Below are 27,160 nucleotides of genomic sequence, written 5' to 3'. Positions count from 1 at the left end.
GCTGGAAAAGCACAGCAGGTCAGGCAACATCCGAAGAGCAGGAGAGTCAACTGTTTAGAGCATCCTGATGAAGAGCTTATGCTTGAAACATCAACAACATTTCTCCTGCTGCTCAGATGCTGCCTGACTGGCTGTGCTTTTTCAACGCCATCCTTGTTGAATGGACAGCAGGAGCCTATCACATCAGGTTTTGGGAGGCCAACCACTGGGAGCGAATGGCTGGACCAGTTTCCTGCCTCCAATTGCATCTTAACAAGAAGAGGTTCTTGTTTTAAATGAGATGCAGTTTATTCCAGGATAGCAATAGGGACAAGTTACAGCTTCTGGTGAGTAATTGCATGGTTTCGCAGTCTAAAACACCAGATGCCTCCAACATTAACTCCTTCAGAACAATTACAACAGATTTATTCATTCGATGACAGCTGAAAATTAGCCATCCGGTCTAATCTAATCTCACTTTCCAACTGTATCTATGAAGGCATTTCAGGTGTACACCCAGCAATGTCTTCAATGTCATGATGGTTCCTTCCTTGTTGTATTAGGAAATGCTTCTGAAGGCCTTCACATACATGGTACATTGGCTCTATCCGTCTGATCGATATCACACACATTCAGTAAATGGAGACATGCAGTTCTAGCTTTCGGAAGAAGCAGATAAGAGTCATAGAGTCATAGAGATGTACAGCATCCCTTCAGTTCAACCCGTCCACACCGACCAGATATCCCGACCCAATCTAGTCCCACCTGCCAGCACCCAGCCCATATCTCACCAAACCCTTCCTATTCATAGACCCATCCAAATGCCTCTTAAATGTTGCAATTGTACCAGCCTCCACCACTTCTTCTGGCAGCTCATTCCATACACGTACCACCCTCTGCATGAAAAAGTTGCCCCTTAGGTCTCTTTTATATCTGTCACCTCTCACCTTAAACCTAGTTCTGGACTCCCACCCACTTTGTCTATTTACCTTATCCATGCCTCCCATGATCTTGAAAACCTCTAGAAGGTCACCCCTCAGCTTCTGACATTCCAGGGAAAATAGCCCCAGCCTATTCAGCCTCTCCCTATAGCTCAAATCCTCCAACCCTGGCAACATCCTTGGAAATCTTTTCTGAACACTTTCAGGTTTCCGATAGGAAGGAGACCAGAATTGCACACAATATTCCAAAAGTGGCCTAACCAATGTCCTGAACAGCCGCAACATGACCTCCCAACTCCTGTACTCAATACTCTGACCAATAAAGGAAAGCATACCAACACTAATCCAGAATCTGGTTTCCAGCATCTGCAGTCATTGTTTTTGCCTTCTTCACTATCCTATCCACCTGTGACTCCACTTTCAAGGAGCTATGAACCTGCACTCCAAGGTCACTTTGTTCAGCAACACTCCCTAGGACCTTAAATCCTGCTAAGATTTGCTTTCCCAAAATGCAGCACCTCGCATTTATCTAAATTAAACTCCATCTGCCACTTCTCAGCCCATTGGCCCATCTGATCAAGATCCTGTTGTAATCTGATGTAACCTTCTTCACTGTCCGCTACACCCCCAATTTTGGTATCATCTGCAAACTTACGAACTATACCTCTTAAGCTCAAATCCAAATCATTTATATAAATGACGCAAAACAGTGGACCCAGCACCGATCGTTGTGGCACTCCACTGGTCACAGGCCTCCAGTCTGAAAAACAACCCTCCACCACCCTCTGTCTTCTACCTTTGAGCCAGTTGTGTATCCAAATGGCTAGTTCTCCCTGTATTCCATGAGATCTAACCTTCCCAACCAGTCACCCATGAGGAATCTTGTCGAACTCCTTACTGAAGTCCATATAGATCACATCTACTGCTCTGCCCTCAACAATCCTCTTTGTTACTTCTTCAGAAAACTCAATTAAGTTTGTGAGACATGATTTCCCACGCACAAAGCCATGTTGACTATCCCTAATCAGTCCTTGCCTTTCCAAATACATTTACATCATGTCCGTCAGGATTCCCTCCAACAACTTGCCCACCAGCAACGTCAGGCTCACTGGTCTATAGTTCCCTGGCTTGTCCTTACCATCTTTCTTAAATAGTGGCACCATGTTAGCCAACCTCCAATCTTCTGGCACCTCACCTGTGACTATCGATGATACAAATATCTCAGCAAGAGGCCCAGCAATCACTTCCTTAGTTTCCCACAGATTCTAGGGTGGACCTCATAGAGTCATAGAGATGTACAGCATGGAAACAGACCCTTCGGTCCAACCCGACCATGCCGACCAGATATCCCAACCTGCCAGCACCCGGCACACATCCCTCCAAACCCTTCCTATTCATATACCCATCCAAATGCCTCTTAAATATTGCAATTGTCCCAGCCTCCATCACTTTGTCTGGCAGCTCATTCCATACCCACACCACCCTCTGCGTGAAAAAGTTGCCCCTTAGGTCTCTTTTATATCTTTCCCCTCTCACCGTAAACCTATGCCCTCTAGTTCTGGACTCCCTAACCCCAGGGAAAAGACTTTGCCTATTTATTCTATCCATGCCCCTCATAATTTTGTAAACCTCTATAAGGTCACCCCTCAGCCTCCGATGCTCCAGGGAAAACAGCCCCAGCCTGTTCGGCCTCTCCCTGTAGCTCAAATCCTCCAACCTGACAACATCCTTGTAGATCTTTTCTGTACCCTTTCAAGTTTCACAACATCTTTCCGATAGGAAGGAGACCAAAATTGCACGCAATATTCCAACAGTGGCCTAACCAATGTCCTGAACAGCCGCAACGTGACCTCCCAACTCCTGTACTCAATACTCTGACCAATAAAGGAAAGCACACCAAACACCTTCTTCATTATCCTATCTACCTGCGACTCCACTTTCAAGGAGCTATGAACCTGCACTCCAAGGTCTCTTTGTTCAGCAACACTCCCGAGGGCCTTACCATTAAGTGTATAAGTCCTGCTAAGATTTGCTTTCCCAAAATGCAGCACCTCGCATTTATCTGAATTAAACTCCATCTGCCACTTCTCAGCCCATTGGCCCAGCTGGTCAAGATCCTGTTGTAATCTGAGATAACCCTCTTCGCTGTCCAGTACACCTCCAATTTTGGTATCATCTGCAAACTTACCATTTGTACCTCTTATGCTCGCATCGAAATCATTTATGTAAATGACAAAAAGTAGAGGACCCAGCACCGATCCTTGTGGCACTCCACTGGTCACAGGCCTCCAGTCTGAAAAACAACCCTCCACCACCACCCTCTGTCTTCTACCTTTGAGCCAGTTCTGTATCTAAATGGCTAGTTTTCCCTGTATTCCATGAGATCCAACCTTGCTAATCAGTCTCCCATGGGGAACCTGATCAGGTCCTGGGGATTTATCCACTTGTATGCGTTTCAAGACATCCAACATTTGTTCCTCTGTAATCTGGACATTTTGCAAGATGTCACAATCCATTTCCCAACATTCTATATCTTCCATGTCCTTTTCCACAGCAAACACTGATGTAAAATACTCGTTTAGTATCTCCCCCACCTTCTGCGGCTCTACACAAAGGCCACCTTGTTGATTTTTGAGGGGCCCTATTCTCACCCTTTTATCCTTAATGTACTTGTGAAATTCCTTTGGATTCCCCTTAATTCTATTTGCCAAAGCTGTCATGTCCGCTTATTGCCTTCCTGATTTCCCTCTTAAGTATACTCCTACTGCCTTTATACTCTTCTAAGGATTCACTCAATCCATCCTGTCTATACCTGACACATGCTTCCTTCTTCTTCTTAACCAAACCCTCAATTTCTTTTGTTGTCCAGCATTCCCTACACCTATCATCCTTCCCTTTCACCCTAACAGGAATATGCTTTCTCTGGATTTTCGTTATCTCATTTCTGAAGGCTTCCCATTTTCCAGCCGTCCCTTTACCTGCGAACATCTGTACCCAATCAGCTTTTGAAACTTTTTATCTGTACCAACGTCCTGATAATTTTACCTGAAGTAATGTAATTGTACTTCTTGCAATTGTACTCATGCAGAAGCCCTTCCTGTTATCAAAGAGCCTTCTGTCAAATTCCACGGTGCTATATACTTTACCTCTCAACACTTAATATAAACCAAAGGCAAAGGATGATTGGTGGCATTGACTTAGTTCAAAAAATCTTACCCTGTACTGTATATTGGTAGAGGTGGCAAATACCACAAGGAGTGGGTCACCTGGGAAAATACCACCAGTTCCAGATTTCTAACATACTTTGGGCTCTGTCTATTCAGAGGCAGGACAGTGGGACTATAGTTATTGGCTTCCTTTATTAGTCAGAGTATTGTGTTATTGGCTAAACAGGGGCTTTTTTTCTTCCTTGTTGCTGATGAGTGCGTTGTGGTGGAGCCACAATCTACACTCAAAACCTTGCAAGCTCCAAACATAAAACGCAGGGGGCTCTGGGTGAACAACAACACCCCCTTGTAGCTGAGCTGTCAGCAAGATGCACCCAGTGCACCAGTTCAAGAACAGTGAGTTCATCCAGTGTCCTGGTCAATGTTTATCCCTCAACCTCAATAATGTAAAAACAAAGATTATCTGATCGTTATTACATTGCTGTTTGTAAAGGCTTGCTGTGCACAACTCGGTTGCCATGTTTCATACAATAGTGACTATATTCCAACGGTACTTTATGGACTGTAATACAGTTTGCGACACTAAAATCATGAAAAGTGATATAGAACAATTTGCATGTTCTTTCTTTCATCCATAATACCCAACAAGGGATTATTCTGGATTTTGATAGACTATTAAATGCTATATATTGAAAGCCTAGTTAGTCCGCCTATATGAATGTTCAGCACCATCACAGGATCACTTTGATAATTAAAGAGGAATGCATTACTCTATGTTGCAAAATTCTCTTCCCGCTGCAGTGATGATAAGCTAATCACGCCAAAATGCTGATCTCTCTTGTCCTTTCACGTTAAGGTTAAGAGAACATTACAAGGTCAACAAGATCAAAGACTTGGCATATCCGATTATCAGTTTGTCAGAAGTATGGTGATAAAGCAAACCAGCCAAATACTACTTGGTAAAACTATGTGAAGTACTTCCTTGGAAACCAGTGCGGAATGAGAATGGCTCACAATGCTGCAGGCATTTAGAGGTGGAACAATGTAGAACTCATGGTGACTGGTGTTATTGTCAAATGATCTATTGCTGGAAATAAATAATGGAGTGTCCAGAAGAACCAAAGATTAATGAGACTACAGCTTCCACTCTGAGTGGAGTCCAGTAGTGGACACGGTCAGAAACAACATTCCGGTACATTCTGTGAGTGGATATTCTGACCGACTGTTATATATGGGTCTAAAATGATGAATAATTGATTGATGTGGCAAGCACTGCCTGCTGTGAAAACTGAAAGAACTGCAGAACTCAGAAAGAACTCAGAAAGAAAAACAGAAGGTGCTGGAAACGCTCAGCAGGTCTGGCAATATCTGTGGAGAGAAATCAGAGTTAGTCTGAGTTAACTGAGGAAGTTCTGAGGAAGGTCCCGAAACGTTAACTCTGATTTCTCTCCACGGATGCTGCCAGACCTGCTGAGCTTCTCCAGCAACTTCTGTTTTTGTTACTACCTAAATGTGACATTGTTGTAGTGACTTGAGCTCAGTAAAGAAGGATTTTTTTTAGGAGACAGACCACAGTGCTTCTAACAATCCGTGTGGTGAATTAGGTGACAGTCATATAACCTGTAGTTGCTTGCAGAAGTGAATGAAGTTGCCACACAATGAGCCATCTTAGGTGCAAGTACCTAGGCACAGGATCTTAAGAACAAAGTAGAAAGTAAGAACAAAGTTAAAAGCTGAACATTGCAATAATTATAGTTATAATTAAAACATATGAAATAAGGTTAAAAGTCACACATTGCAGACCTTCTTAGTTTTAAGTCAAGAATAAAGAAATAAAGCTGCAAGTTCAAACATTACCTCCTTAAGTGCTTAGCCACGGTGGGACTGCACATCAGGGAATCACCTTGAGACGGGAAGTCAATGCTGAGGCCATGCTGGGCCAAGAGACCATCAGGTATGGCCAAAAAGACCACTATGCCTGGTTATGAGGATTAGGCAGGAGAAACCACAAAGGAAGCTGGTAATTTTGGAGAACTCGTGCAGACATGATGGGCTGAATGGCCACCTTCCACACTGGAAAAGTTCCACCATTTTATTGAATGCCACAATTGACTGCAGCGGTTCAGGAAGGCAGCTCACCACCACTGTCTTGAGGGCAACTAGGGACGGGTAATAAATGCTGGTCAGCCAGTGATGCCCACATTCCATTTGCGAATTAATAAGATCTTAATTTGTTTCCTTCACATTGGTCTCATGTCTTGACTTTCACTCATGAGCTAAATGATCAGGGAACTCAAATTTAGAGACTGTAAGGGCTGCAGATGCTGGAAACCAAAGTCAAGAGATATGAAGCTGGAGAAGCACAGCAGGTCAGAGAGCATCCGAGGAGCAGGAAAGTCAATGTCCTGAAGAACGGTTTCAGCTCGAAACGTTGACTTTCCTGCTTCTTGTCTGACCTGCCGTGCTTTTCCAGCTTCACATCTACTGAATTCAACTTTACATTCCTTTTATTATTGATTAAGGACTTCTAATTCCAACAATGAAGCGGTTGGATATCACTGAAACCAGGGGCGTGAAGGGGTTAAAAAGCTGTCTAGCCAATAGGAGCTGCCTCATCAATTCTGTAGATTGACTCATCCATCTGGGTTTGTAATGCTTTGGGAATATGCTGGATAATTCAGATCCTCAGTAAATTATAGCCTGTTGGCTTGACATTCCTATCGCGTCATGTTGGCGGTGGACCTGACCTCTCATCTGAACCTATGAACTTCTGCATCTGTTGCAACCATTCAGATGTCAGCTGTCAGCCCATTTCGTGATCAACGTACCATCTTACTGGGGGCACAAGTGGAAGGGGCTTGTACAAGGTGGATTTAAGGGGACGGTATTGTCGCCCATCTGTTAATCCAGAACCTCAGGCTAATAAACCTGGGTTCAAAGCCCACCTCAGCAAATGGCGAAATTTGAATTCAATAAAAATCCGGAACTAATGCTGACCATGAACCCATTGCCGATTGTCAAGACAAACCCATCTGGTTCACTAATTCCCTTCAGGGAAGCAAACGGCCATCCTTACCTGGTCTAGGTTACATGTGACTCCAGAACCACAGCAATGTGGTTGACTCTTAACTGCCCCCTGGACAATAAATGCTGGCCTAGCCAGTGATGTCCTCATCTTGTGAATGAATAGAACAAAATAAAAACTCCAGATGTAGTTCCAAACCACTCAGCCAAGAAAGGTTCTGAATTTGTGTTGCCGATTGACAAAAACACTAATTACGTTGGTTTTGTTCCCTCACCGATTACTGACTCAGTTAGCCTATGGCAAAGTGAGAGGATTGTGCTACAGTGAAGATAGCACTGGACTGGTAATCCAAAAGCCCAGACTGATGTTCAGGGGCAGAGCTTCAAACCTCACCACTGCAACTGGTAAAATTTGAATCCAGTGACTAAATCTGGAATTGAAAGCTAGGTGCAGTGATGGTGACCCTAAAACACTCTCATTGATTGTTGTTAAAATCCCATCTGGTTCACTTATGCTCTTTAGGGAAGGGAATCTGCCATCCTTACCTGGTCTGGCCAACATGTGATTCCTAAACCACAGCAATGTCGTTGACTCTGAACTGCCTGGCAATACCACTCACTTCCAGGAGAATTAGGGATGAGCAACGAATGGTTTGGCCAGTGAAACCCACCTCCTATGCAATCATTTCTTTTTAAAAAAAGCCACAGCAACGTTCTGCAGCAATCTGTTCCACAGATTCACCACCCTCAGGCTGAAGAAATTCCTCTTCATCTCAGTTCTAAAGAGACGTCTCTTCACTCTGAGGCTGTGCCCTTGAGTCCTAGTCTCTCCTACTCGTGGAAGCATTTTCTCCACGTCCACGCTATCCTGGCTTCTCATTCTTCTCTAAGTTTCAATTGGATCTCTCCCTTAACCTCTAAACTCCATCAAGTACAGACCCAGAGTCCTCAGCTGCTCCTGATGTGGCAAGCCCTTCATTCCCAGCATCACTCTTGTAAACCTCCTCTGGACTCCCTCCTTGCTTAGATACGGGGCCTCAAAACTGCTCACAAATGCAGTCTGACCTGATCCTTCTGCTGCCTCAACAGTACATCTCTGCTGTTGCAGTTGAGAGCTTTTAAGATGAATGCTAACTTTTCATTTGCCTTCCCAGCTGCCAACTGAACCTGAAGACTAACCTTAAGAGAATCCTGATCTCCCAAATCCCTTTATGCATCAGATTTCCAAAACCTTTCCCCAGTTAGGAAATAGTAGTCGCCTCTATTTTTCCTATCAAAGTAGGAATCCTTCCTCACATTTTCACACACGGCATTCCATCTGCCACCCACTCTCCTAGCCTGTCCAAGACCATTGCAGCCTCCTGGATTCCTCAGCATGATCCGTTCCTCCAACTATCCATCTGCAAACTTAGCAACAAAGCACTCGGTCCCTACATTCTATGACATTACTATGGTAGGCATTTCTATAGTGCCTTTCCAACCTCAGGACATTCCGAAGTAATTTACAACCATTGAAAGTTTTGAAGTGTAGCCGCTGTTGCAATGTGCAAAGCACGACAGCTGATTTGGGCCCAGCATGGTCCCATAAACAACAACATGATACCGGCCAGATTAGTCTGTCCTTCTTCAGTGATGCCAGGAAATATTGACCAGGAAATCTGGAAAGTAATATGTGCTTCTCGTTGAAGAAATATTTGAAAAGGACAATAGTTGGCAATTTCATTGGAGCTGCTCCCATTCACAATTAGTGTGACAGTCTGCATTAACCGCCATTAACAGGCAGTATGTCAAAATATCAGTGCAGGAGCAAGTCTGACAAAATTCTTGATCAGTAGTTCAGTGACATTCATTTCCAAACCCATCGTGATGAGAGAAACTGGCCAAATAAATTTAGTAAAAATTTACGTTTAATAAATTTATTATTTAAATGTCTCCTGGAACTCAATGCAGAAAAGAATCCCTGGAGGACAAGTCTTTGAGGCGATATTATGATGCTTCAGGCTGATTTACCAAAGTAGAAACTTCTGGCAGTGTTCTTTTGAAGAGAACAAGGTCAATATTTTAAGTATGATTTTTCATCAGATCTTTTATGATGAGGATAATGAAGGGTCTTTTGCAAAGTATCAATTAATTCTTTTCTCAAGATGATGTATATCGCCAGCATTTCAGTTGTCGTCACTGGTGGATTTTGTTATTATCTATTTGTCTACATTGGTCTATGTGGGACAGCTAAAAGGTTATGAGGTTGTTGTCTTGGCTGGGGAGCCGATTTAATGACACGAAGGAATGTGTGCACTGCAAACTGGGCAATTCTCAGCCTCCCCCTCAGTAACCAGATAGCTGCAGTGTCTCAGTCCTTTGGATTAGATCTTATTACCTTCAATGTAACCTTAGTGAGGATTGGGAGGATTCACTGCTGCACAACTTAATGTTCTTCCTAGGTTAATGCTGCAGGGTCTTATTAATTACCCACTTCAAGAACTAAACATAGCACGCCAAACTGGGGCATCTTTACACGCAATTTGCGGACTCATCTACGTTGAGAAGTAAAGTTAGATGCTCCAGAGGGTATGAATTTCATCCTGCCGCTCAAAACGGGTCTATAATAGTTACTGCTTTGACCAATCCCCCAGTACCCAGGCTGTTCTCAATATTGAGAACAGTTTCTCCTGATCCGACCCATCACTGGGCTGTACTATCAGGGGTTAAGTGTGACTGTGATACGGAAAGAGGACACAGAATCACATGATGTGATGAGATGTCACATGATCGTGCTCTCTTGTGACCTTGTGGCAAGATAAAACTGCCATACGATGTTTCTTAACTAAATTTAATGTCTTCCTTAACTCAGCAGACTCCAAGTATTTTTCCATGCACAACAAAAACAGGGACAGTCCTGGGATGGTGAAACTTAAGTTATGTAGCAGGTTGAGACTTTTCTCCTTGGAGAAGTGAAGGTTGAGAGGAGATTTGAGAGGGGTATTCAAAATAACAAGGAATCAGGACAAAAGGCAGAAATAATTTCCATTTGGAGAAGGAGCGAGAACCAGATGGCACAGATTTAAATTAATTGTCAAAAGAACGACTGATGATACACGGGAAATCTTTTTAATCCAGCGAGGGCTTAGAGTATGAAATGCACTGCCTAAATGTGTGACAGAGATAGGATCTATTGAGTATTCAAAGGAGAGGCGAATTATTAGCCACAATGGGAAAATGTGACAGGCAGTGGGAAAATGGTGAGGCAGCAGCGCGTAGTGAATTGCCCTTTCAGAGGAGCAGATATGATGGGCTGAATGGCCTCCATCTGAGCTATAATCATCCTACGTTCCCATGCAGCACCCATCAGAGGGTACTCTGCTCTCTGGCAATCCCATTTTATACATCCCAAACTGCCAGCTGTCGCTCAGAGGGGAATATTCCTGCCTCAGAGTCCAAAGGCCACAACCAAGAGGACAACATCTAGGCTGATCCTCCAGTGCAGCAATGAGGGAGTGCCACACTGTTTGAAGTTCCGTCTTTTGGGTGGGATAATATCCCACCTGCCTGGTACAGATGTAAAAGACTATGCAGGAGAGGGTGGTTCTATTTTTATCAGAGCAGTAAGACAACAAGAAGTAGCAGCAGATGTAAACTCTGCCATTCAATAGGATCATGACTGATTTCCACTGTTCCCATAATCCTTGCCTCCCTTACAGACCAAAAATTTGTCCAGGTCAACCTTGATGCACAAGTTTCAACAGCTGTCTGTGATAAAGCATTCCACAGATTCACAACTCTCTGAGAGAAAATAATTTCCTCCCCACTTCTGTCTTAAATTGGGTGAGCCCTTACACTGAGATTACACCATCTAGACATTCCCACAAGAGGAGTGAATCTTTCTGGACTTACTTTGTCAAGCCACCTAAGAATCTCATATGTTTCAATAAAATCTCTTTCTTCCAAACTCGAAGGAGCACAGGCCCAGTCTACTTAATTCCTTCTGCGAACAGGAACCTTCAATACCAAGAATCAACCTAATGAATCTTCTCCAGATACCAGGATACCTTTTCTCAGATGAGGAGACCAAAACTGTTCAAAATATTCCAGGTATGTTCTAACTAGTGCCTTGTATTGTTTAGCAAGACATCCCTATTGATAAATACCATTCCTTTGAAATAAAGGCCAACATTCCATTTGCCTTCTGTACTATTGGCCAAAGCTGGATGTTAGCTCCTTGTGATTCTTGGGCAAGTACCCCCAAATCCCTTGGGGCTGCAACATTCTGCAGTTTTCCTCCAACTAAACAATATTCAGCTCCTCCGTTCTTCCTGTCAAAGTACTGCTGCCTCACAGCACCAGAGACCTGGGTTCAATTCCCGCCTCAGGCGACTGACTGTGGGGAGTTTGCACGTTCTCCCCGTGTCTGCGTGGGTTTCCTCCGGGTGGTGCGGTTTCCTCCCAAAGTCCAAAGATGTGCAGGTCAGGTAAATTGGCCATGCTAAATTGCCCGTAGTGTTAGGTAAGGGGTAAGTGTAGGGGTATGGGTGGGTTGCGCTTCGGCGGGTCAGTGTGGACTTGTTGGGCTGAAGGGCCTGTTTCCACACTATAATGTTATCTAATCTAATAACATCAAGTCTTCCACATTAAATTGCATCTGCCATGTTGCCCACTCGCCTAACCGTGTCCATATCCCTCTTTGTGTCATCTTCATCACTTGCCTTCCCCCTATTTTTGTCATTTGTCAATGTGCTGTTACATTTCCTACCTTTCAGAAGTATTTCATTGGCTATAAAACATCTTGGAACATCCTGCACTTGTGCAAGGCATAGAGCCATCGAGATCTACAGCACAGAAAAAGGCCCATTGCATCTGCACCAGTCAAAAACAAAAGCTTAACTATTAGAGTCATAGAGTCATACACATGGAAACAGACCCTTCGGTCCAACCAGTCCATGCTGAACGTAATCCCAAACTAAACTAGTCCCACCAGCTTGTTCCTGGCCCATATCCCTCCAAACCTTTCCTATTCATATACTTATCCAAGTGTCTTTTACATGTTGCATTGTACTTGCATCCATCACCTCCTCAGGGAGTTCATTCCACACACAAAGCACCCTCTGTGTAAAATAATTGCCCCTCATGTCTTTTTTAAATCTCTCACCATAAAAATGTGCCCCGTAGTCTTGAAATCCCCCATCCTAGGGAAAAGACAATAACTATTAACTCTGTCTATACCTCTCATTATTTCATAAACCTCTATAAGGTCGCCTCTCAACCTCCTACACGCCAGTGAAAAAAGTTCCAGCCTTTCTTTATTCTACGACCTTTCTTGGTAAGTAGTCATTGGGAATTTTCATGCCAATAAACACTGTGCCATGGTGATCATACAAAACAATTGGGGATTCTCCCAGACTCCCACAACTGCAATGGTAATCCTGGGGAAATGATATAGAAGTTGCCAGCTGTTCAATGAGTTTTGTTTTGCTCATCCTGCAGCCCCCCCACCCCCGACCACACACACAAACTCATGTTATATCTGGAGACTGTTTTGGAATATCAGGAGCTCCATGAGGTCTCAAAACATAAAGTTTATCAACTCCTATTGAGGAAACGCTGGACTGCAGTTTATTGCTTACAACAAATACATAGAGTATTGTGTGCAGTTCTGGAATTCACATTCTAGGAGGGATGTTTTTCAGTGGAGAGGATGCAGAGAAGATTTACCAGCAATGTTCCCTAGGCTGGAGAGTTTTAATTATGAAGCAGGATTGGACAGACTGGGGTTGCTTTCCTTGGAGCATAGAATACTGATGGGCCCTGGGGAAGACACGATTTGAGATATCTAAACTTATGAGGGATATAGGCAGTGTTGATAGGAAGAAACATTTTCCCATAGTGGAGGGATCAATGAGCAGGGGCTATGGGTTTAAGGAAGGCGCGGTGGGTTTGGAGGAGATGTGAGGGTGGTGGGAATCTGGAATTCATTGCCTGGGAGAGGTAAAAACCCTCAATACATTCACAAAGTATTTAGATGTGCATTTGTGATGCCAATACAAACAGGACTGTTGTTCAAGTGTTGGAAAATGGGATGAGAATTATCAAGTAGTTGATTGGCACAGACTTGACAAGCTGTAGGATTTTTCTTTCAGTGCTGTTGACCCCTATGATGCTAGATCCTATAAAGATGTGGTAATGGATGTTATAGGATCTGTACCGGTAAAGGGAAAAATATTAGGCAAAAGATTTTCTTTAAGTTGGCACTGTCCCTTTGATGGTCAGCTTTTTTTTTGTCGGAATTGAATTGGTGGCTCACCTGGGTGAAATCCTACCACCAGACTAGGCCGGGCAGCACGTCCTGGCTCCACCATTGTTTCCCAGTACACGTGGTACAGCCCCTTCCAGCCGCTCAGATACACCCGCCTCCTGCCAGCGTAGGTCTCCAAGGGAGGCCAGAGAGTTGGCCCTGCCACAACCTCGGGGCCAATCATGACCACCTCGATGCCATCGTTGTGTGGAAACATACGAGTCAGCTCATCATAATCCGTACGCCTGGCGCTCAGGGTCTCTGTGTGAGAGGCACCAACAATGTGAATGGTGACGGGCCTCTCACAGGGGTCGATGCCAAAACGGTGCAGGGCGAATCCAATCGCAACCGGCCTTGCCAGGAAGTCAGTGGTCACCCGTTTGATGGACGCTAGTAGCTCCTCCTCTTCAGGCTGTGGCTTCCCAGCATTTTCCCACAATATCTTCATGTGCTTACAATTCAGAATGGTGCTGAGTTTGCTATCCAGGTCTTCTTGCATTAAGAACCATGCATCCCAACCATTTACCTCCGACACAGCTTGCGTCCAGTTTAGACTTGGAAAAGGAATATCACCTGAGTAGTAAATAACATTGAACAATGTGTGATCACCTGGTTTCAACATTTAAAGGCCCCCCCCCCCCCCCCTCACCAAACAGAAGGAGGTCCCTCAGGGTTTTAGCAAATGTTGATAAAGAGGAACCAAAAACGGAAATTGCTGGCGAAACTGATAGCACCTGTGGGGAGAAAGCGAAGTTAACATCTCGGATCAGAACTGATAGTAGCGAGGAAAATGTGGTATTTTACACTGGAGACACAGTAGAGGGTGAAGGGAGGAGGTTAGTAGATAGGTGGAGACAGAGCTCAGAGAGAGAGAGAGATATGAAAGGGGTAAACCGATGAAAGGATTATTGATAGTAGGCCAGGACAGAGGAGCAGCTGAAATAGTGAGAATGGGAGCTGAGAGTAGGACGTGGGCCATTTCGAATGAGGAACATGAGCAAACAGGTCAAGATGGGACTACTTTTTTCAAAAGGTAAATATGATTTGCTCTCCCAGTCTCAGAAATCCATCTTCTCCCAATAGGGCAGGCCACTGATCTTAAACCTCTGCTGCTCTGCAGATGCATGGACTCTCCCTCTCCTTCCCCCCTCCACCCAACACTTTTCAATTATCCAATATCCCTTTTGAAAGTTACTAATAAAATCTGCTGCCAGCACAGTTTCAGGCACTGCAATCTAGCCCAGAGCAACTCACTCACTGTGCTAAAACAAGCATTTCTTTGTCTTCCACCTGGGTTCCATTGATAATGTTCTAGAATTTTCTGAGGCAAGTGGAATAGAAAGTTCTACCTTCTTAAATAATGGAGCATAGGCAGACATTAAAGCCACAATCACAGACTGATTGATGTGTTGAAAAGGATTAGTGTTGCTGCCAACAATATTCAGACCATGCTGAAACTGAACTCCCAATACCTGTGAACACGAGCCACTCAATCAGTCGATCAGTCGCCGCCCACTTTAATTTCTTGCATAACTTCTTGTGCACTGGCCAGCTTGCTCGTTGACAGTCTGTCCCGCAGTAATAAACATTCTGACATCTGCAATTCCAAACAGGCATCATTGGCAATTTTCCCTTGACTTTGCCCAATTCTAAATTTTCTTGCTCCCACAACAAACTAACTGCTTGGTGCAATACAGGTCGTTTTGTGAATTGGGGATAATGCGATTGATGAATTGGGCACACCATTTCTAAAGTGAGTGTTGGCTGTAACACAATTACATCGCCAACACTTTAAGCGCTGTTTCCAAAGCGCGATTTTTCTACAACACGGGGTTGCACAAGAACACAACCATCGCGTTATAGAAGAGCTACCTGTATTACTTCGACAGAACTGATTTCCTCTACTCTTTTGGAAATTTACTCCATTCCCACTCCTCCGGATCTTTCCAAAGGATTTTCCATTTTCCCGTTCCATTCCCCTTGGTGCTAATTGGTGTGGGCACTAACAGTCTACTGGTGGATGGCAAGACTGTGCCCATTGTCGATGTAGGTGTCTTCTTCCACAAGTAAATGGGAGATGGCTACTTTAAGGTACTGAGTTCATTGTCCAGCTAAAGCAATAAAAATGAATTACAGTAGCATGATGTAAACAGGTCATCATTTCTGGTCTATTTCCGTATTCCATAGATACTGCCACACCTGTTAAGATTGCTCACAATTCCTGGTTTAATACTCTGCCATTTTCCTTTTCACATTTGACATGGTAGGATACACCTACATAACCATCACGGCCTGAGATGTGACAGGACCTCACAGCCACCGGCCCAGAGGTATGGGCGTTACCACCAAATGACCGGGCCTTGTGGAATCATTTATATCATTTCCTTGCGATTCCATTCATTAGAATGGAGGGCTCCCCTCAGAATTTCACGATCTAAATGGTAAAGGAATGTTCTGTTGAGTAAACGCAAAAATTAAGAATCAATGGTTTTCTTTCAAGTATTTTGTTACGATTCACCTATTACCACTGGGTGAAAGAGAGAGAAGTAAATATCAGTCAGTCCATGTAGTATTACTTCAATAGAACTGATTTTTAAATTCATTTACAGGATGGGGGTGTCACTGGCTAGGCCAGCATTTATTGCCCATCCCTAATTGCCCAGAGAGCTGTTAAGAGTCAGCCAAATTGCTATGAATCTGAAGTCATGTGTAGGCCAGACCAGGTAAGGATGGCAGATTTCTTTCCCTAAATGGCATTAGTAAACCAGATAAGTTTTTCCAACAATCAGCAATGGCTTCACGTCATCATGAGACTCTTAATTGCAAACTTATTTTGTTAAATTCAAATTCCACCATCTGCCATGATGGGAATTCAAACCCAGTTTCCCAGAACATTACCTGGGACTCTGGGTTAATTGTCGATCAATAATCTCACTAGGCCATCACCTCCCTCTTCCCCAACCCACTTAGAAGGATCTTTCATTTCTAATCCTCTCCTTCCAAAGGATCCTTCAACTGCTCTAAATTAGCCAACTAGCTGATTCCAATTTCAAGGGCAGTGCCTCTTTCTCAGTTAGTGTCTTCCTGAGATTGGAAAGGGACTGATCTTGGGACAGAATCCACAAGTTGGATCCACAGTGGAATAGCCTGAGCCACTCGACAGGATTCATCTCTCACTGATTTGCTGTCACCTACCTTTTGCAGCGTCGCAGAACCCTGGGATCTGCCAGAGCTTCCGGAAGCTTCTTGCACTCTGCGCAGAATTTAAATGTGTCCTCCATCTTCTGAAACATCTCCCGGTAAGTACGGATTCCAAAATCCGATGCATATTTCCTTCCCTCCAACGCAGCTCTGTACCGACAGCATGTCAATAACATTTAAAAATCGAAATATCCCACCATCCATTTCACAACAGCAATCCAAAAACCAAATCCAGGAATTGTAAATACTTGGTTTTCCACAAAATAATTTTCAATTTTAATTGGAGAGCGAATAAAACGTTGTCATTTTTTATACAGAGTTCCTGTTACCAACGTTGACTAGAATAGCAAAGCTGAAATCGCTAAATGTGAAACACGATCATCAAAACTAAATTATAATCTATATCAGCACTTGTTGGATAAACGCCGGCTGGAACACCAGGCAATCTCCCTTACCCACTTTCAAATCATATTGTGGAATGTTTTACCCTCAACTGAGAGGGCAGGTGATGGCAAGGCCCAGAATTTATTATCTATCCCTAATTACCCTTGAGAAGGTTGTGGTGAGCCACTCACTTGAACTGCTGCAGTTGTGTGGTGTAGTACAGACGTAGTGCCATTCGGGAGGGAGTTCCAGGATTTTAACCCAGCAATAGTGAAGGGGCAGTGATACATTTCCAAGTCAGGATGGTGTCTGGCTTGAAGGGGAACTTGCAGATGGTGGTGTTCCCATGTATTTGCTGCCCTTGTTCTTCACGATGAAAGTGGTTCCAGTTTCGGAAGGTGGTGTTGAAGGAATCTTAGCTAGTGGAAAGTGCAATCTGTATTTCCCGAATGGGAGGAGACCTGAAAAGTGGGTTATCCCAGGGCACACTCTTAACTTTCCTAGTAACAAAGTCAATAGGTTAAGTAAGTCTTTAACAATTCAAGTATGAAACTAGTCTATCATGGTTCTACAGTTCAATGTTTGAATTGACCTGTGTTTGATCATGTTAGTCTGTTGACTGATCTATGTTCACTGTGCTTGATTGATTCATGTAAAGTGTAGCTTCCAGAGAAAGACAGGAGAGCCAGAACTGTCTCCAATTATTTAGAAATCCTGTGATTGCTGAGCTCTTTTAAAGTATAAATTAACTTGCTGTAGGCTTAGAACAATATATTCTCTGCATTGTTCAGAGGTAAATCAGATACTCAAAATCTAAAAGAAATCAGTGAATAAACTACAATAATTGAAGTGCCATATTAAGATAGAAACTGGAATTATGTTGAGCAAATTGAAAGTGTATCTGAAACAAATCTACTGTGCTAATTAAAGGGAAAGAACAGCCAAGGGAAAGTTAATGCGCATGAGAAAATATTTTATTAAAATCTCAATGTAATATTTTACCAAACGTAAAAGTTAAAGGGGGGAATGTTCACCTGTAATCATCATAACTTTCCATATTCAGTTTTGAAAGGATAACTTTGGACAGGCCTGGGACATTGTAATCCATAGCAGCAAACCCAAGTGAATCTGTGTAGACTCCTGCGGCACTCGGAGCATCAGTCACCTTCCTCGAAGATTTTTTGACCTTAGATTGCGACATGGTGCCAGTCTTAATGAGTCTGGGAGACACACACAGGTTAAAATTAATCGAGTTAAATATATTTCTTTCATTAAACCTTTGGTCACCTGGACTAATGTCTACTTATCTATCTTTGCATCAAATTTTGTACAATTGCTCGTGTGCCTGAGAAGGTTTAATCTCCTTAAAGACACCGTATAAATATTGTCATGAATACGTCTTGGAACTTTGTGTCTTTTTGACTCAGTTCTTAGTGAACACTGAAAGGAAAAACATCCCCAGTTTCTCACAACATTAGCTCAGAAAAACTGTGCAGTGCTCCCTCAGTATTACACTGGACTGTCAGTCTTGATTTTTGCGCTTGGATCTATAAATCTGGAATTAAAGATGAATTGCATTGTTGAGATTTCCAACTATGATGGTATATTAACATTCGTTCATAAATGTTAAAGCTTGACCATCCTTTGAGATGTCAAGTGCAGCAAGACTAATCAGAAACAACTTAAAACTGCTGATCTGTGAGAAATCTTTAGGAAAGTAACAATTCCCATATGAAATTAGAATCTTTGCCGAGTGAAGAAGGATCATTAAAAGGGATTCAGGATAAATCTTGGATTATCCCAGAGAAAATTATGCATAATTAACTACTAATGTTACGAATGGACCCTGGGTGAGGATCCGTATGGTACGATAATTCTGGATGGGATGTCTCAATTAATGAGGATGACCTGTCTCCCCTTGCTTTCTCAACCCTCTCCCACAGTTGGTTGTTAGTTTAAACAAAAGGATCCTTTATCTTTAACCAAGCCAAATATATTAACATATGAACATGATCCATTTTAACCAGCTTTCGCAAACTAAAGAGTAAATTTATTTGCTACACACACACACACACACATCTGTAATTAAACACACACACATCTGTAATTAAACACACACACACACACGTCTGTAATTAATAGATTGAGGCAAAAGTAGATGCTGGAAACCAGAGTTTAGATCAGAGTGGTGCTGGAAAAGCACAGCAGTTCAGGCAACATCCAAGGAGCAGGAAAATAGACGTCTTGGGCAAAAGCCCTTCATCAGGAATGAAGAAGTTGAGTGATATTGTATATGGGTCTGATACAGAGAACGGACAGAAGTTCCAATGATGATGTCATGTGGATTTGCCAACAGACCGGCGTGGCCTGGATCATGAAGGAGAGAGGCCTTCTAGTCCTCCTCAAATTCTCTGTAGCAATGTCTCTAATATCACTGTAACCTGGACCATGCAACAAGCTACACCTCGTTAACTACAAGGGAGTCTTCTAGTCAGAGCAGAAAGTGGTTTCCACTGCCACGTGACCAAGGCAGCTCTGTAAATCCTTACACTTACAAAGAATGCTTGTTGCTACTTCCTTCTAAAGCAACTGAGTTGACTTGGCCACACAACACAGTGAGTTGTGTGTGGATTTGATTTGACTGTACAATACGGTGTGACGTGCGTGGATTTGATTTGATTGTTTGTACAACACAGTGAGCAGAGATGTGAGATCCTCAGAAACAATTTTATCAGCTATTCATGGGGCCGAGTCAGTGACAGGGGATATTTCAGAACACTACAGAAGAAAGCCTTGTGACGATTTGCAACAAGAAAGAGTAGTGATGATCAGTAAAAATATTTCAGACTTTACACGGAACACTTTGCAAGAAGAAAGTGAGCAGCTCCCTGGAGAAGGTGAATGAATAATTCCAAAGCTGTAAGGTGGTGATTGTGGGAGTATTCCCAGGTCAGAGTTCAATGGTGGACAAACAGACAACAGAGAGTTCTATCTGCAAATCACGAGTGGTCAGAGGAAGCTTTAAATACTATAGCAATCCAGGCTAAAAGTGAGAAGTTAAAGAATTTCTTCTAACTCTGATCAAACCTCTCAATAATATATTTGCAACAAGTCAGTTGTTTCATTGTCACCAACACTAATACTAGCTTTAAAGTTCAGGTTTATGTCACGAACAAAAGTGAAATTCTGCAGCTGGTTTGGTTGGATGTGATAGTGTCTCTGGATTCGATCTCTGGATTACTAGTCCAATAACATTGACTAAAAACAGTAGCAGTGCAGTTAACCAGCTAATGTGAAATGTTGATTTAAAGTTTGTCTGTTACTACTTTGTTCACCACACCTGTACAAACAAACAGCGACCACCCCAGAGAGAAACCTGACTGGACAGAGATCCCCCCACCCCAGAGAGAAACCTGACTGGACAGAGACCCCCCCCACCCCAGAGAGAAGCCTGACTGGGCAGAGACACCCCCACCCCCCTGTCACCACAAAGAGAAGCCGGACTGGACAGAGACCCCAACCCCACCTCCCACCACAGGGAGAAGCCTGACTGGACAGAGACACCCACCCCACCCCCACCACAAAGAGAAGCCGGACTGGACAGAGACCCCAACCCCACCCCCCACCACAGGGAGAAGCCTGACTGGACAGAGACCCCAACCCCACCTCCCACCACAGAGAGAAGCCTGACTGGACAGAGACCCCCACCCCAGAGAGAAGCCTGACTGGACAGAGACCCCCACCCCCCACCACAAAGAGAAGCCTGACTGGACAGAGACCCCCACGCCAGAGAGAAGCCTGACTGGACAGAGAACCCCACCCCCCACCACAGGGAGAAGCCTGACTGGACAGAGACCCCCACCCCACCCCCAGCACAGAGAGAAACCTGACTGGACAGAGACCCCCACCCCACCCCCAGCACAGAGAGAAACCTGACTGGACAGAGACCCCCACCCCACCCCCCACCACAGGGAGAAGCCTGACTGGACAGAGACCCCCACCCCACCCCCAGCACAGGGAGAAGCCTGACTGGACAGAGACCCCCACCCCACCCCCAGCACAGAGAGAAGCCTGACTGGACAGAGACCCCCCCACCCCCCACCACAGAGAGAAGCCCTGACTGGCCACAGGAGCTAATCCCACAAAGCAAACACTTCATAAATGTGGAACATCGATCAAGAAATGTTCTGAAAAAGTCAAATTAGACTGAAAAGATCAATTCTGCTGCTCTCTTCACAGATGCTGTCAAACCTGCTGAGTTTCTCCAGCATGTTCTGTGTTTGTTTCAGATTTCCAGCGTCCACAGTATTTTGCTTTTATTCAAATACTCTCCATTGTTACGGTATGGGAATTAGCGGGACACAGACAGAAGTGCAGCTTGCCTCATGTCTGTATTCTTACTCTGGTGGGATGTTTGTTATTTCACACGTTTATATAACCTTACCTTATCTATCACCTAGCCTCCAAACCTTTGGTTCCTGCCCATTCACAAATCATTTACAACTCTGGGGACTGATTTCACTGAGTCAGTGTAGTAACGTGAGCAGAATTTCACCTTGGACAGATGGCAACACCACATTCTAGGGTCAATGTCCTCACTATGTCCTCTTAGGAAATTGCACAGTCCTGACACCTTACAGCACAACCCAGGCAATAATCACTGATACCTTTCAAACAGAACCCCAACTCAAGGAGTGTCTCCAGCTATTCCATTTTAAGTAGTGTCGGATATCAATTTATAAAATCTCCTCAGCTGTCCTGATACTTAACTGTGAGTGTAATTTGAACCAGTTTTAAATGTATTGAAAGGATTAAGAAAAATATCCATTTATTCCAGGTGTGCTGTTTGCTTCATTTATCTACTGAGGTGGACTACAGGGCATGCGATGAATTGTTTCTCTTGTACTTGTGCTGTCAGCCAGCTTTCTGTGAAAATGTTAATTTTTAAGGAACCTACGGTTTATTTGGATCTTTGGATTTGCTATATTTGACTGCTGCAAAACATTAGTTACATTCAACACCACCTAGCAATATGGGTGGAATATACATCAAGAAAAGTTCTGAAAAAGTCACATCAGACTCAGTAGGTCATACAGGACAACTCAGGGGACACTGAAGAGAAATTTGGCGTTGACAAGCATGAGACTAGAAGGCAGTTGTGTGTGTGTGTGTGTGAGAGAGAGAGAGAGAAAGAGAGAGAGAGAATAGGAGAATCTTGATGAAGGGCTCTTGCCTGAAACACGTTGATTCTCCTGCTCCACGGATGCTGCCTGACCTGCTGTGCTTTTCCAGCACCACACTCTCAACCAAGATTCTATGTTAGGCAGGGCTACCATTAGCTGTACTGCTAAAAGCAACTGAACTACGTGGTTTTTGTTCACTTGGGGCTCAGGGAAGTCTTACAGCAATTAAATAACTGTGTATAACGAGGGCTTAGTGAAGTTTTGGGAGCTGTGGAAGATCTGTGTGTGACTAATAGCTTAATGCAGCAGAGAGATGTGGTTGAAAGGTCAGAAACAGTAAGTGCTTGGTGCAGCTGAGCCAGATTCAAGCTCAGGAGAAACTAAAAGTCCAGGAGCAATATTAGTTGCTTGTGAAAAGCTGGAGCTAAACGTGCCAGTTAATCCTGGAGTGATGTTTCCAAGGATCCAGTGCAGCATCATTTCAGTAAAGGAATATCAACCCCAGATCATGAACAGTAACTGAGGCAGTTTTTAAAGGAGTTTCAAAACCAGATTGTCAAAACTGGATAAGTTTAATCCATTGTAAAGTTTTAACTAAATTTGGTGCATTTACTATTTGTTATATCCTGTGAGATGTTCAACCTGTTAGGAGAAAGTGGGCAGTGCAGATGCTGGAGATCAGAGTCGAAAAATGTGGTGCTGGAAAAGCACAGCCAGTCAGGTGGCATCCGATAAGCAAGAGAGTCATGTTTCGAGCATAAACCCTTCATCAGGACTGATGAGGAGCTCATGTTTGAAATGTCGACACTCCTGTTCAACCTGCTACCTATATTTGCCTCATGGTAATTCAGGATTTTAGAATATAGTTCATATCTAACTTTGCAGAGTTTAAAACTTCTTTGTCAATAATCTTTGCACATTTAAGTTTTGTTTGTAATAAACTAAACATTCTTTGATTGACAAAAGAAAACTAAATTGTTTCTAATAATTGACCAGATAGAAGCTAGAAGTGGCCATGTCACCACAATTGTTTAAAAGTAAAATTTGTTATGACCAGTGGAGACGAGGAAAGAATCAGTGTATCTCTCCAAACTTGATCATAACAGACTTCAAGTGTTTCACTGCTAAAGCATTTTGAAGTGTTATAATGTAGGGAACACACTGCCAATTTATGTTCAGCAAGCTGCCTTAAACAGCAACAAGCTAAATGACCAGATAAATAACTTATTTGCCCTTTCCCAACAATGTTAGTCAGGACGCTAACAGAGAACCCTTTTTTCTTCTGGTTGACACTGTGCCATGGATGTTTAAACCCGCCTAAGGGGCAGACAACTCAACGTCTCACCTGAAAGATGGCCCTCCAACAGTGAAACACACCCTCAAAACTGCACAGGAGTGTGGCAGCCTAACTTTCGTGGCGTCGAATCCCCGGCATTGAATCCATAACCTTCTGGCTCAGAGGCTAGAGTTCTACCCCGGAGATACAACTGGTCAAACACAAGGCATTATGAGCTTAGCATTCTGATACTGACCTAAATAACAATTGATGCAAAATCTTTACATGCCAGTCAGATAACACTATTCCAAGCATACTTCGAGATGTTGGATTGCTTTTGATGCTGCTAAATATTTTCCTGATTCAATAATATTTGGCAGGGGCTCCATATCTTTTGTCAACACAGTAAAGTCACGTCGGTGCTGAGGTCTGGAGACTGTTCAAAATTGAGTGATCCCAGATTTGTTACAGAGTAGCGTCTTCCATTCCAGCCCTTTGTTCCTCTGTTGAACACAGTTGATCCACAGACCCTCTACTGAGAATTCCGGCAGTATTCTACATTGTGTACATTTGTTCAGCATGAAGATAGGATGGCTTGCTTATGCTGTCATTGTTTAATATGGAAGGTTGAGAAATAGACACTCAGTATCTGTGTCTTGGTTCTCTCTGACAGACCAACATCTAATTATTGAAGCAGCTAATGCGACACCCTTTTTGCAGATACACACAAAATGTAACATCCACCCTTTCAGTTGTTTTAAATGCTTTGTTTATTCAATCCAAGGATTTCAGCAAGTGGGATTGAAGGATTGAGGGGACAGTGCGACGGAGGGATTGGGAACTTCAGGAACGGAAGGAAGAATTGGGTACATTGGGAATGGAAGGACTGGGAACATCAGGGAGAGGGAAGGGAACATGGGACTGGAAGGGATTAGGAATGTTAGGGAGTGGGAGGCAGTGGGAATACCGGAGAGTGGGAGGGGTTGAGAATGCCAGGGGGAGGGATGGAGTGGGAATGTCAGGGAGAGTGGGAGGAATAAGGAATGTTGGGGGGGTGGGAGGGATTTGGAACATCGGAGAGTGGGAGGGAGTGGGAATACCAGGGAGAGGGAGGGAGTGGGAATGACAGAGTGAGGGAGGAAGTGGGAATGTTGAGGAGAGGAAGGGATTAGGAGCACCGGGGAGAGAGAGGGGGAGGGAACATGGGGGAATGGGAGGGATTGAGAACATCAGGGAGAGGGAGGGAGTGGGAATGTCAGGGAGAGGGAGTGGAAATGTCAAGGAGAGGGAGGGAGTGGGAATGTTGAGGAACGGATTGGAGCACTGGGGAGAGGGAGGGAGGGGAAGGGATTAGGAATGTTAGGGAGTGGGAGGCAGTGGGAATACTGGAGAGTGGGAGGGGTTGAGAATGCCAGGGGAGGGACGGAGTGGGAATGTCAAGGAGAGGGGGGGAGTGGGAATGTTGAGGAAGGAATTGGAGCACTGGGGAGAGGGAGGGAGTGGGAACATGGGGGAAGTGGGAGGGATTGAGAACATCAGGGAGAGGGAGGGAATGAGAATGTCAGGGAGAGAAAGGGAGTGGGAACACAGGGGAGGGGGAGGGAGCAGGAACATTGGGAACAAAATGCAGATGCTGGAAATCTGAAACAAAAACAGTAAAATTCTGCAGAAGCTGAAGGAGGGTCACTGGACCCGAAACTTAACCCTGCTTTCTCTGCACAAAGGCTGCTGACTTTCTCCAGCAGTTCCAGTCAGGTTCCTGCTCACCTGCATTGACATTTCTAACAAACACACACACGCAAGAAAAGCGCGGTCGCACACGTTTCCTGCCTGCTCCCGCGGGCTGCCCGAATAAGATGCAGTTTTTCCCCTGGAAGTTCAGTAAGGCAGGTTGCTACATGCTAACGACCTGTGAGCCCAGAACTGCCCGTGTGTGCATATGGGCGCTGTCAGCAGTGTATTAAAGGGATCAGCACTTCCCTCGGTGTTAAGTCAGGGGGAGGAGCAGAGGCTGCATTCTTAGTCCTGCCACTCAGAGCACCCATGGGCCAGTTATTAACATTTATAACGAAAATATAATTTACTTATTGACTTAATACGAAAGCACTTTACAGTTCCATATACCAGCGACCGCTGAGGTACACGTTTGAAATAATATTTTTGGCTGTCAACCTATAATGTGGGGTAGATTTCTTTGCCTGCAATATTTTGAAATTGACAAGTAATTTCTGCAAGAAAATGCCTCCGAGTTTTTAAATAAAGTGGGTTGCTTGGTGACATGGTTTTCCTGTTATTGCTCAGGACAAACAAAACTGAGGATTCAACAACTGAATTCCAAGGTACGAAGTTGCTGCTATTTTGGGGAAGTAAATTTCTTGGTCACTATGAGACAATTGGCTGCAAAGCAGGGAGTGGGGTGGGGGGGGGGGGGTTATTCCTCCGAGAGATTGTATGAAAATCAATCACTTACAGTTCCCAGTGTCTCAGTCCCTCACTGTCCCCAGCGCTGAGTGGCAATTCCAGATGGAAAGCCCGATCCTTGAGCAAGTGCAGTCTATTCCCAGGTATGTGCCCTCAAAGTACGCCAGGACTCCACCTCGTTTACGTTCCACCAATGCTGAGGCGTGGCAAGGGTATACCCTTCTCCAGCGAGAATCTTTTACAAAATAAAACACGACCCATGCCTGATGTGTTTCTGTACCCTGCCTCAGCGCTGGACTAGAACCTGGTGATGTGTGATTTTTAACTCAGAGTGAGGGGCGATGCATGTAACTTGAACTTTGAAAACCCGCTGTCAAAGTATATACACAACCCAGAGTTAGTTCATCCCCAGTCATAAAAACAGCAATAAAAAAAATCATGAAGTGGAAATGTACATAAACGAATATTTAATATGCTTAGTGATATCCAGCACAACCATCAGGGATACACTGGGTACCACCAATCCTATCTTGTTGGCATTACTCTACATTTTTAAAAAATTCACTCCCAGGGTATGGGCATCACCGGCTAGACCAACATTTATTGTCCATCCCTAATTGCCCAGAGGGCAAAGTAAGAGTCAACCACATTGCTGAGAGTGTGGAGTCATATATAGGCCAGACCTGATAAAGATGTGTTTCCCTCTCTAAAGGACATTAGTGAACCAGATGGGTTTTTCTGACAAGCGACAATGGTCATCATTAGACTCTTTAATTAAAGTTTTTATTGAATTCCTTTTCCAACATCTGCCATGGCAGGATTTGAACCCAGGTTGTTGATATCAAGTGGGCAGGATGCCCCACAGAAGTTGGCCTCAGTCTTAATAGAAGAGGTTTAGTACATATTACCTAATACTGTTACATTACAGCGGAGATACATGACAATGCATGATAAGATCTCAAGCTTTACTTAGGGGTAGGTACACCTTACTGCTCCAGAAACACACAGACATCTGACTCAGAGAGCACTGAAGAGCATGGTTACAACTCCTCCCAAGAACAGCCCTTAGTAGACACTTTCTCAGCAACCTCCCCAGTGATCCTGTTATGAGGAGCTGCTCACTCAGCTGGCTGGTTTTTGATGCCAACAGTTTGTAAATTCCTATTTCTGTACCAGCTGAAGTCACCAGAAAGATCCTGCCCCCTTGACCTCACCCAAGGCAGAGTAACCGGCAGGTTAAATTCACCATCAGTTGGCGCTCTAATGAGGGAGTGACCCTCTGAGATTTTGGTGACCAC

At 44.0% G+C, this 27,160-nt stretch overlaps 1 protein-coding gene across 1 annotated transcript in view; it reads right to left on the bottom strand.

Moving 5' to 3' along the window:
* The window catches only part of LOC140464775 (putative protein MSS51 homolog, mitochondrial), a 34,523-nt gene extending 8,455 nt beyond the window's left edge, over positions 1–26,068 (bottom strand). Inside the window, exons 1-5 of the mRNA XM_072560268.1 lie at positions 25,912–26,068; positions 18,017–18,202; positions 16,593–16,748; positions 14,870–14,994; positions 13,407–13,970 (exon numbers count right to left, since the gene is read on the bottom strand). Of these exons, the coding sequence (XP_072416369.1) occupies positions 13,407–13,970; positions 14,870–14,994; positions 16,593–16,748; positions 18,017–18,183 (1,012 nt within the window). The 5' untranslated portion in view covers positions 18,184–18,202; positions 25,912–26,068. The remainder of the gene's footprint in view (positions 1–13,406; positions 13,971–14,869; positions 14,995–16,592; positions 16,749–18,016; positions 18,203–25,911) is intronic.
* Positions 26,069–27,160: the final 1,092 nt, after the last annotated feature.

This window comes from Chiloscyllium punctatum, chromosome 40, assembly GCF_047496795.1.
Source record: "Chiloscyllium punctatum isolate Juve2018m chromosome 40, sChiPun1.3, whole genome shotgun sequence".
In the NCBI taxonomy this organism is placed as follows: Eukaryota; Metazoa; Chordata; class Chondrichthyes; order Orectolobiformes; family Hemiscylliidae; genus Chiloscyllium; species Chiloscyllium punctatum.
This window is presented reverse-complemented; position numbering and strand designations above follow the sequence as displayed.